Source organism: Mus pahari, chromosome 13 (assembly GCF_900095145.1).
Source record: "Mus pahari chromosome 13, PAHARI_EIJ_v1.1, whole genome shotgun sequence".
In the NCBI taxonomy this organism is placed as follows: domain Eukaryota; kingdom Metazoa; phylum Chordata; class Mammalia; order Rodentia; family Muridae; genus Mus; species Mus pahari.
The window spans coordinates 53,748,370-53,759,636 of NC_034602.1; the positions used below are offsets into that span (position 1 = coordinate 53,748,370).

General features: G+C 38.3%; 1 protein-coding gene across 3 annotated transcripts in view; it reads right to left on the reverse strand.

Moving 5' to 3' along the window:
- Arap2 (ArfGAP with RhoGAP domain, ankyrin repeat and PH domain 2) overlaps nucleotides 1-11,267 on the reverse strand; it is a 160,097-nt gene that overhangs the window by 1,727 nt on the left and 147,103 nt on the right. For all 3 annotated transcript variants that reach the window (XM_029545277.1, XM_021211156.2, XM_029545276.1), the window contains 4 exons: nucleotides 9,452-9,534; nucleotides 8,483-8,518; nucleotides 6,244-6,307; nucleotides 794-928 (listed from right to left, as the gene is read on the reverse strand). In XM_029545277.1, the coding sequence (XP_029401137.1) occupies nucleotides 794-928; nucleotides 6,244-6,307; nucleotides 8,483-8,518; nucleotides 9,452-9,534 (318 nt within the window). The remainder of the gene's footprint in view (nucleotides 1-793; nucleotides 929-6,243; nucleotides 6,308-8,482; nucleotides 8,519-9,451; nucleotides 9,535-11,267) is intronic.

Sequence of the window (11,267 nt, forward strand, 5' to 3'; positions counted from 1 at the left end):
AAAAAGAAAAAAAAAAGTAGAAAAAATTGTGTGCATGGTAGGGGTACTTTATATTTACAAAGAATGATTCCAACATCTTAGGCAAAATTAAATTCCAAAGAATATATAATCTATACTACCTGTTATATAGGTTGCTTTTTGTTAGTTTGTTGTGTTTGATTTTGGCTTTGTGAAATCTAGTTAAGGGACTACACTATGCCAAAGGCCAATCCCAAAGAGAGGAGAGAAGGTTCTTTCTCAAGAGACCTTATTTCATGTCAAGGTTGACACTATTTATGTTCTTCTGATCCACAAGATGAAAAAGAAAAGTTGCTTTTCTAAAAAAAGTCAAATAATTCATATCGACATTCAGAGATTGACTTGTGATGTCTCTAAAATACCCCAGGTTTTCAAATCTGGATTGTGATTGTGACACTAGACCTGGGTGTCTGTGACATGACCTGGGTAACTTTTTTTTTGCTCCACATTCACTTAAAGGATGTTATAAGTGATCTTACGAAATTGACTCGGGACTGGCTTTGAAACCACGGCTCCTAAATTAATATGTTAAATTGCTTGGCAACTTTAGAGTTTGCACATGGTGTCAGGTATACGTACCAAGTGGCTAATGGTATTAAAGCAAGTGACAGAGGGTGCTGACACCATTTTCTTCATGGAGTACGGACATTATTGAGTTTCGCAAAGTGATTGTTGCAATGCAACAGAAGCCAATGGTGTAATTAATATACCCAGCCACGTTAAGCCACAGGGAAATACCAGAAGCTACAACAAGAACCACAAAATTATAACCAACCTCAATATTCTTCCGCGCCTGGGTCGCATTTCTCTCATGTTGGATAGGGATCAGAGGTAAACCTCCAATCTTGGGATTTTTGGTTATCGAACGTTTTCGTTCCTTTCCGGCTGGTGGCCATATATCATTCTCATGCTGTGGAAACACAATTTAGTGCCATTGGTGTGTGATTTCATTATGTACCACACCCCCATAGCCATGCCAAATAATCTACTTTCTGTGAGAATCCCATTTGTAATTAACTTCGACATTGACTCTGGCAGACACATGGCTCCGGGATGTGAAACACTTAAGTGAACTGAGCTTTGAAGTCTCAGTTCAATTTCTAAGTTTCAAACACATGCCTTCTGTACCACTTATCAAAGCAAATGGCAGAAAATATTGGAGGGAAATAGTAAGTCTCTTGTAACACAAAACAAAATGTATTTGTCTCTATTTTCTAGGCTCTGTAATCAGAGTAACTAACCATTTATTTCTTGCCCACATCAAAAGTGATTTCACATCTTTTAATGTGAAAATAATTTGGTCTTCTATATCCCAAATTGACCTAAAGCATGACTAGCTGAAAACTTAGCCTTATTTCATGACCTTTTAAAAAAAATGTTGCTTTTTCATCTAATTGAATTTCAAAGAAGTGTTACCCTTTAACACACACATTTATAGTGACAAAAACAGAGAGAATGGTAAATTTGTCCTCAAATTATTGACTGTGAATTCTAGTCCACCAAACCATCATAGTCATGCCCAGGGAAAACTTAACTTTGCCATGGGGGATAAGCACCCACAGGTAAAAAACATAAGCTCTTGAGTGTTTAATCTTTGAGCTACGCAGATTAGCATTTTAAAGGAAGAGAAAGGCAAATTGATTTTCAGACAGCAATGTATTATATAAATGAATAAATCATAAAATAACCCACTGAGTAGCAAATTAAAATGAGTTTACAGATGTTTGACGAGATAAAACCAAATGGTAACTAATGTAACTCAAACCTCACTCTTAATTTTGCTCAAATTTTAAAGCACATCAACATATTTTTATCTGTAGTTGGGATTTTAATATATTGTTGTTCAGCAAATAACTTATTTCTACTAGTATTTACTCTCTGCCCATTATACTGTACTGCTAATTGATAATGAGGGATACACAGTTTTAATACATATACCTATACCTTATTTAATCCACACACATTCTGTAGTAAAAGTCCAATTATTGTCAGATTTGATATTTGTGCATATCAAATATCCCTTAAAATTATGGTAGCATTAACCACAATTCATAAAAGCTAATCATAATAGATTACATAATATTTAACCATCGAAAAAGTTTTACGCTTATGTTATGGTCCCAAACACAGTTACATACCTTTGATGCTATATAATTGGGACATCACAACAATAAAGCTGAGAGGAAACCGAGAAGGACCTCAGTAATTTTGTAAATTAGGCTTTAAGATTCCAGAGGTATAGGAGATACACTTTATAAGGGAGTAGGGAGGACAAGAGTTTCCAGGTTTAAGTGAATGTTGTCATTTAACATTCGTAAGCTGTTGGTAAAAGACTTCAGAATCATAGCAGAGACCGTCATGCTGGGAGGGAACTGTACTCTAACCATTGTGATCAATCTCCGACTTTGCCTCTCACTTTCTTACCTATCTCTCTCTATCCACCCTGCTTACTTCATTTCACCGACTGTGGATATTATTTTGACTCTTGACCCTTGAATCAATTCATCACCATTATTCTTGTAAGTTTCCCCTTTTCCTTCTCCTTCAGACCCTGGCTTAGGTCTCATTGTAAATTAGTAAATCCACTTAGAATTATCCTCAAGAAATACGCTGCTTCTCCTTCTATTACATTTATTTCTTGCAAGCCCTGCTCTTCGTTATAATTTGACCTTTTCGATGGTACCTGCTATTTGATGCAGTACAAATACACAGGATTGTTCTATAGATTCGTTTCACATTAAAGTTAACCTTAAACTTGTAGTGATTAGCAAATACTGCCCTAGGGAAACTGGACTCTTCATTACATGCATATTATTTTTCACTTTCTCTTCCACCTTGACATCTCTATCAGCTTTTCCTGTATCACAAGGGCTAACCTTACTGATTTAATTTAAAAATATCATTAATACTTAAATATGTGACTTTCCATTGAAAGATATACAGTTTCTCTACATCAGTAGCCATGCTATTTCTTTCCTTGTAGTCAGCAATTCTTCTGATTGCAAGTAATGTTTAATTGCCCAGTAGGCCAGCATACCATTGCCCTGTTGCCAATCATCTGAGGAAAAATATCTGTACCACCCTCTCTGATATATAATGGCTTTGAACAATTATGAGTAACAGTGCTGCCTTGTGTCTAGTCATGACCTGTATGACTCTTCTAGCTCCTGGATTATCTCTGTCAGCATATGTGGAGAAATATATAGTATCCAATCTTTGAGTCAAACCAATTGGAACCACCAGGTCTCTGTTGGCCTCACATCTCTAACTAATCCCATTAGACACAAACTCATTCCTTCTAGCTGTGTTTGCTACTGTTGTTCCTGCCTACAGCTATTTGGTGGTGTTTTGGGTTTTCTTCTTTTATCAAGTTGGCATGATATATGGAACATCCTAGTGGTTACTAAAACGTTTTATGTTTTTCTTCCCTGTTTTTGTTTTGTTTTGTTTTGTTTTGGGGAGGAGGGGTTGTTTGTTTGACCACCCCATTTTCTTTTACAGCTTTTAATGCAATGCAAAACCCAACCTGCCTCATATACATATTTCAACGGCAGACCATTGCCTGGATTTTTAAAACAGGTTTACAACTCAACGTGTTCATTTGTATACCTCACAGATATCTCAACCTCCATTTGATCTGAACCAAAGTCTCCCTTCTACATCTTGGACACATTCTGTAAAATCACCAGTTAAGCAATCCTAAAACTTAGGTTTTTTAATTTAAAGGAAAAAAAAAAAAAAAAAAAAACAAAACGGAGGGGGAAAAACCTACAAGAAACACACACTGAAAAACAGCTTATCCGCAAAAGGCACACCTATTCTTGGGCTTTAATGATACCCTCAAGTTTCATATGAAGTGTTAAATTTTCACTGACTTAAAAATATGAACCTATTATAAAATCATTATTCCAAATGTGGCAAAATTATGAAGTATTAAGATTTCAAAGTATAACAAAATTACAATTTACTAATTCAGTACTTGATGACCAAGCTACGCTGCCTCACCATGAGATACTCAATGAGCTTGGTAGAAGGCAGAGAGACCTCACTATGGATATAGGGCAGGAAGAAGCCAATATCCTAGACATGGTACCTTACAGACAGTATTTATTTTGAATATAAAGGATGGCACCTCAGAAAACAGAAAAGTAGCTTCAGATGTATGCTTCAGAAAGAAATTCATGGCAAATGAAAATAAAAAAAAAAAAATCAATGAATCCCACATCAACAGGAAGAAATGAAAGTTTTGTCTTAAACAAACATAAAAAGTAGGATTCGTCTTTGATTTCTATTACAGATTCTAAACAGCCCGTGAATTAAAAAAAATAATAATTTATGTCAAAAATTCTCCTCCTCAATCTTTATGTTTTGCATATTGTCCCTATGTAAGCCTGGCAAGACACCTCCTCCCAGCTGTTCCTCTGTGTCTACTTTCCACTGTACAGTCTCAAACTCCAAACACTGCAACTTTGTTCTCCCTTGTTTTAAGCTCACAGCTGGGCTCACACGCCTTCCTCTTCCAATAGCTTCCCTCAGAGAGAGCTTGAGGAGACTTGTGAAATGAATGGATTATGGTGACACCTCAAATCTTGGAGCTGCTGGTCCCATCTATAGGACAATACCCTTCAATACTAGAAACATCCGAAGCCTTTTACACAGACCTTGGCTCTCCTCTCACCTCTTCAGAAACCCATTCCCTGATCACCACTCTACCCCATGTCCTCCCTTACCTCATTGCTCCACCTCCCATTCCAGTTGTTACATTTGCTTCACCTTACCACATACTCTATTTCAGGTCTGGTCCAAGTACCTACTTAATTTAGTAACCATTTTCATATTTTGGAAACACTAAGTACATATTTTGGAAAGTGTGATAGGCTCCATGAGGCAGATACATGTGTGAGCCAAATAAGAGGCATCCTTACTGAATTTACATTATCGCAGAAAAGGCACAGACAAAACAACTAATTACACATATGTTTTTAATTAGCCCTACAATGGAGAAGTCCCATTCATTCCCTGACTGTCAACATCAAGGTCTATTGACTCCAATTATGGAAACAAAAGCATCAGTTTAATTGTGCTGTAAACAGATACTGTAACAGCTTTTGACTATACGCTTCCAACTTTACACAAAACACTGTGCATTTAGAGTTCCAGCTTTTAAGTACATCACGAATATCTGAGGTTTCAAATGGAAGAAATGATGAAAAAAATTAACCACATATCTCCCTCCCCCACAAGTGCAAGGCAGTGGATGAGAAAGTGAGAGAGTTGGGAAAGGGGCATTTTTATTAATCACTGGAAAAGTTAATAAATTAAACCACAGAGAAATGTTTTTCAAAAGGAGGAGGTAGTAGTAGTAATAGTAGAAGAAGAGGAGGAAGAAGAGAGATAGGGAGGGGAAGAGGAGGAGGAGAAGGAGAAGGAGAGAAGGAGGAGGAGGACGAGGAAAAGGAGGAGGAGGAGGAGGAGGAAGAAGAAGAAGAAGACAACAAAGAAGATTTGAGAGTGAGTTAACTTTGTTGTAAGAATTGCAAAAGACTCTGAATAGTAAAAGTGACCACATTAGCCATGATTTCCAATGCTAGGTGAGAAATGGTCTTACGGATTAGCTAGAAAAGGTAGAGAAGGGAATCAATTAAATTAATCGGCCTATTTAACCCTTTGGCAAAAGGAAAGTGGAAGATCGGTGTGAAGCTAAGTGTAGTGGGAGTCTTGGTGAACTCTGGGAGTTCTGTACTACTTTAAAGCATAGGTCCAATCCAGGTTCTGCTCTGTGTCATGATGGATGAAAAAGCTTGATTCTTATGCCGCATTTACCATACAACAGGTACCAAAGAAATGTTCTTTCCTAATCTTCCCTCAGCAGTGGCAGAGGAGGAAGGGTGAGAGAGAAGGCACAGTGTATGCCTCTGTACGCAGCTCTTCCTGCCATTGTGAAAGTGGTGAGGGCTCTCCCACAGCTAAGATCTGAGTCCGCGCGTCCTTCCTAAGCGGCAGGGCCACTGGGCAGCCCGGAACAAGAAGCCTGGCCAGTCAATAGTCTCTCAAAGAGCAATGGAGAAAGTCTGGGGTGTGTATATGTAAAAAAGAATACACGCAAGTGAAACTGTGCCAACTGTGTCCATCAAAGACAAACCTTACAGTGAAAATGACAAGAACACCGGCATTTCCTTTAAACATGACGTACAGTAGATTAGAGGATCCTCGCAGACACCATACCTGAGCAATGAAGATACTGGCCATCCACTCCATCTGGGCTTGTAAACTGTCACAACATAGGTGCCTACAAAACATAGGTTCATATGATAAGGTTTATATGAAAACAAGGTTTATATAAGTTTAAAAGACCATTGGTCTTCCACACTGTTTAGAAATTTAATAGAAATATATCTGAACTCTTCCAAACTTGTGGTCTAATGAAATCAAACCCAGCCTATGTCAGCAGAAGCGGTGCCAGCCTTCTGGGGGGTAAACATCAACTTGGCATGCTGCACAATGATCAGCAATATTTTCGAAGAGCAGAGTCGGTATCATTTGGTGTTTTTCAGGCACGTGGCAGTAAAACATCTTTTCTCCAGACACTCTGAGTGGAACATATGTCTGCATTCATTGAGTGGCAGGTTTTTTTTTTTTTTTTTTTTTTAAAGGCTTAGACATGGTCTCGTCGGATAAATATCATTATATATCTGTTGGCACTCACTCAGTAGTGTTTTACTAAAACCCTAAATAGAGCCGCTTTTGCTCTCCCACTTTGCACAGTTCATTAGGGAAGCTGGCCATGCAAACAAGTACATTGCACAGTAGGAGAAAGAAAGAGGCAGGCTGCAGAAAACACAGAAACAGCAGATGCTGTACTGGGAGTCTGGAGAGGGTGAGAGGAGGTTGCTCTCTAAAGAGATAAGAGTTTTTTTGTTTTTTTGTTTTTTTCTTGTGGTTACAAGGAAATAATAAACATTTCAATGAAATGAAATTCTTCACGTCCCCAGACTTATAAATAGTAAGTAAAAATCACAATTTACTTGAAAAAAAAGGAAAAATGACATTTCTAGAAAGCATCCATGCCTGCAAACTCTAAAACGAACAGCAATTAATAATGACTGTAGGTGAGCATGTCCACTGAGGTGAAGGTGTGAACAAATGATACTTGATTTTGCTGGGTCATTGGGAGTGGATGGAGAGCAGGAGGAAGGGAGCAGCATGTAGCATGGAAGGATGGTCCTAGAGCCACCTTGTGTAGACAAGCAGCAGCAGCTCAAACTCTTATGCCCGCTCTATCCTTAAGTACGTAAGAAAACTGTAAAGAAACGAGGCTGAGGCTGACCAAGGCAGCAAGCCTGCAAGCTTCTCAGTGCGGGATTCGCAGTAAGGTGTTAAAGCAGAAAAGAAATGTGGTCATGGGAGGAAAGTCAGTAGTGCTTCGGGCGAGAGCACAGGAGAAATCCAAAGCAGAATCAGAAGAAACGGAAGGGACAACGAGACTCCCCGTATACTCAATAGATCAAGAAGCCCTGGGCCCCAGGATTGGTGTGAGGAAGGGATGAGAAAGTATCTAACCTAATGCAACCTGAGGACTGGTTAGACAGGAGGTCAGTGGGAAGTGGACTTTCAGTTCAGTGCAATCTGGGAGGCAGGTGGGTGAAGGGATACAGCGGGGAAAGTATATGGAGAAAATAGGTTTAAAACCGGGATATGGATTTATTTATTTATTATTTTTAAGTTTCATCATAGAAAGTCATTATTTTAAATAAACAAACAAGCCCTTGATTTTTTTTTTCCTACTTATCTCCTAAAAACTGGATTCCACTTCTGTGGAGAGCTTTTTGGGGTGCTTGGCTGGAATCTGACATCAGGCCGGGCAGGACAAAGAAGTAAACTCAAGGCAGGAATCTGACTTTGGGCTAGGACTCTGGAAATAGGCTCAGGTTAAGAACATTTACATTTGAGTTACTGCAAAACTCAGTGGGTTCAGTTGAGGCAGGTGTGGCATTTCTTTTGTCCTGGTCATCCGGATTAGCCCCTAGGAAGGGGTCTACAGGATCTTGTTTATTGCCTTGCTGGTTCCTTGACCCAGAACTGATCTTATTATCTTGCATGTACTTAAAGTGGTATAAAAGCAGACTGGAAACAAACCCAAGCCTGCTTCAGCCTCACAACTGGCTGGGGTCAGGCCACAGTGTTGTCTAACTATCTTTTTCCATTTTAATCTCGCTCCCGCCCTGGAGAACCTGTTGACTGAGCCGGCTAGGTCACACTACCATCAGAAGTCTATGGAGGAAATCAGATGGAGTCTCTGGAAAGAGACACTGGCAAGGATGTAAGAGGCCTGGATGTCACACATGTCACACACGTTGCTTGCTTTTTTTTTCTTGCCTGCAGTTCTGCCTATGCCATGATGTCATTCTTTACCCAAAGTTATAAATATTATATAAAATCAAAAGGCTGCCGGTTATTAACTTACCAGTGATGTTTTTCAGAATACGCGGTCAATCCCCAACTGCATCATATAAACACAAACAATATGTTAGACACATTCCTCCACTGTCATGTCAAAGTATGAGACACTAGAGAATGTCCCTTCACTGAACTCACCCATTAACATTACCACATCCTTGAGCCTCTAAAACTTAAATCATTAATGTTTTTATTTGATGCATTAATAAACTTTGTGCTAGTGCTAGTAGCCTGTCTCAGGTATTTTATAGCAACACATGTATGATGAATACAGTAATGACAAATATCTATGGAAATGTATGAAATCAGGTATGTGTATGTGTGCATGTGTTACATATGCATATAACTTCAGCTTAATGGAATCAGAATCACAGGTCATTAAGTTTTCTGGAATACTGTAATAGCTTTAGCTAATCAAAGTGAGTGTGATAACTAATTATGGTATAAATAATTATACCATAATCACATATTAAAAACATGCATAACATTTCAGAGGGTTCATGCTATTAGAGATATCTAAGTGCTATTATGTTAGTTCCGAATTTAGCTCAGATAAAGAGTGAACTGCAAAGCCAGGATCAAATATTCTAAACATCAGAAAGCTGACGGGCTGGATTGACTTCTTTGTTTGTTTATTTAATTCTTTGACCATTCCTTACACCCCAGACATTGCTGTGTCCTGTCAAGGAACTGGAGGCCAAGGAATCCACATCCTGGAAGTCGCTGAAATCGCCTGAGGATTTCCTGACTCATCCAGGGCAAGAGGTGGTCACTAAGTCGTTTGGCCTTTATCTCCACGGGAATATTATCCCCCCTATACACTCACAACGCCAGGCAATCCACGCTAGGACTCCAGGTAATTGAAGACCTTAAGACTTACAGGTGTTACACTAATGCTACTCAGCCCTAAGCCCTTCAACAGATATAATTCCTGTTTCATTTTCCTTGTCTACCACCCTTCCCTTTTTAGACTTACCTGGTTGGGGGCTTCATTTTCTTTTTTACACCAAGATAAAACTTCATCGACCTAAGAGGAAACATCTTGTCGTGTTTGGTGCTCTGTAAGGGAAGAACACATAACCTGTAATTAAGTAAATTTTAAATGTCCTTAATATTTCTGTAAAACACTGATAAATTCATTCAGATGTCTTTACTTTTATGCCATGCTTATGACTATACTACAAGTTTTAGCAGTTAAAGATGGATCTGATTACAATATGATCAAATAAGTAAATTTAAGTAGAAAATGTATAACATCTCAATTGACACAAATATATGGTCTAGATGACTGATTGATTTAGGTCAGATTTTATCTCTGAATGTAAAGACAATGAAATGTAAATGAATAAAATGATTAATAAAATAATAATAATAAAGACAGTTTTATGTAATGTGAATTTTACAGTTGGGGAAAACAGACCATGTACATGCAAGGGCACATAATAAACTATTCTAAGTAGTTAGACGTGAATAACTTGTTAAGATATATCATAAAAGGAAATTTTGCTGTCTCTGGATCATTTCCATGTTCTCTGAAGCCTTTGTACATATCTATCTTTATTTAAATAAGCATCTGAAATATGTTAAAAGATGCTTGCAGAAGGGGAGGGGAGACATTATTAGAGCCAGAGGTGGGGGAGACTGAAGGAAACAGCATAGTGTTATTGTTAAAAGTTACTGTAATCGTTAAACAACAACAACAACAACAACAATAGCACAACAAAAATGCCTTATCAGCTTAGTCTAGTGATTGCCATAAAATGAGCTCACAGGAAATAGCTACTTTTGTAAATATAGAACACAACTGCCTTATACAAATTCCAATATAATAGCCCCCAGAGAAATTCATAAAAGTTCAACTGAGTAGTTCGCCTATGTGTTATATATTAAAGTGTTACTGTGATATCAATTCTTAATAACCAACCAAACTTAAAAAGTAAAACGTAGGAGCTATATTTATAAAGTTAAACACAGGTTTCCATGGGTGGGAGGCGGAGAACTCAGAGGAAATTCTGATAGGAACAGTAAGAAGGAAGTGAGGACTCAAGCCTTGTGACAAGTGGCCTCTGGCGGTGAAGGAGCCCTGGGATTTGCAGGGAGAATTTAGATCTGCACAGTGTTAACGTTTCTTATTTTCACTGAAAATATATGCACACACATTTCACTAACTTCTCTTTCAGGCCAGTAACAGTATCAGAGGGACAAATTATGAATACCATTAAGACAAACTTTTTATCTCTAACAATGTACATCCATATTTTTGCTTATTTCTTTATAATTAACAATTTATTAGCATGGAAATAAGTTCTTTTGGGGGATAGAATGTTTGATCTGAATTGCTGCTTGCTTTAATTTTGTTCTTTTGTGAAGTCAGATAGACTAAGTTTTTGAGAAAAGTTCTCATGTAGGCTCAAACTTACTACCTAGCAGAGCATAATCTTGATTCATCTGTCCTTGCTTCTCAAGTGCTAGAGGAAGGGTCTCAGGACAGCTTGAATGTGGTCCTGGAAGGCTTTCCTCACCTCTCCCACTCTGTCTGCCTTGCTAAAGACCCTTCGGTTACATTCCGAAAGGCTAGCCACCAAGGTCTACTCCCTTATTTGGCCACTTCCTCCTCCTGAGGATAACTACCATGGTCCAGCTATTCCAGTATGGAAGTCAACCAATCAAAGGCCCTCTTTGTTTCACCCAATTCATATGCTCAATATAAATATATAATGCATCCTTGCCTACTCTAACACACCCCTCCCCCTTTTTTTCTTCTTAAAAGTTACACTGCAAGGTCTCCTCCT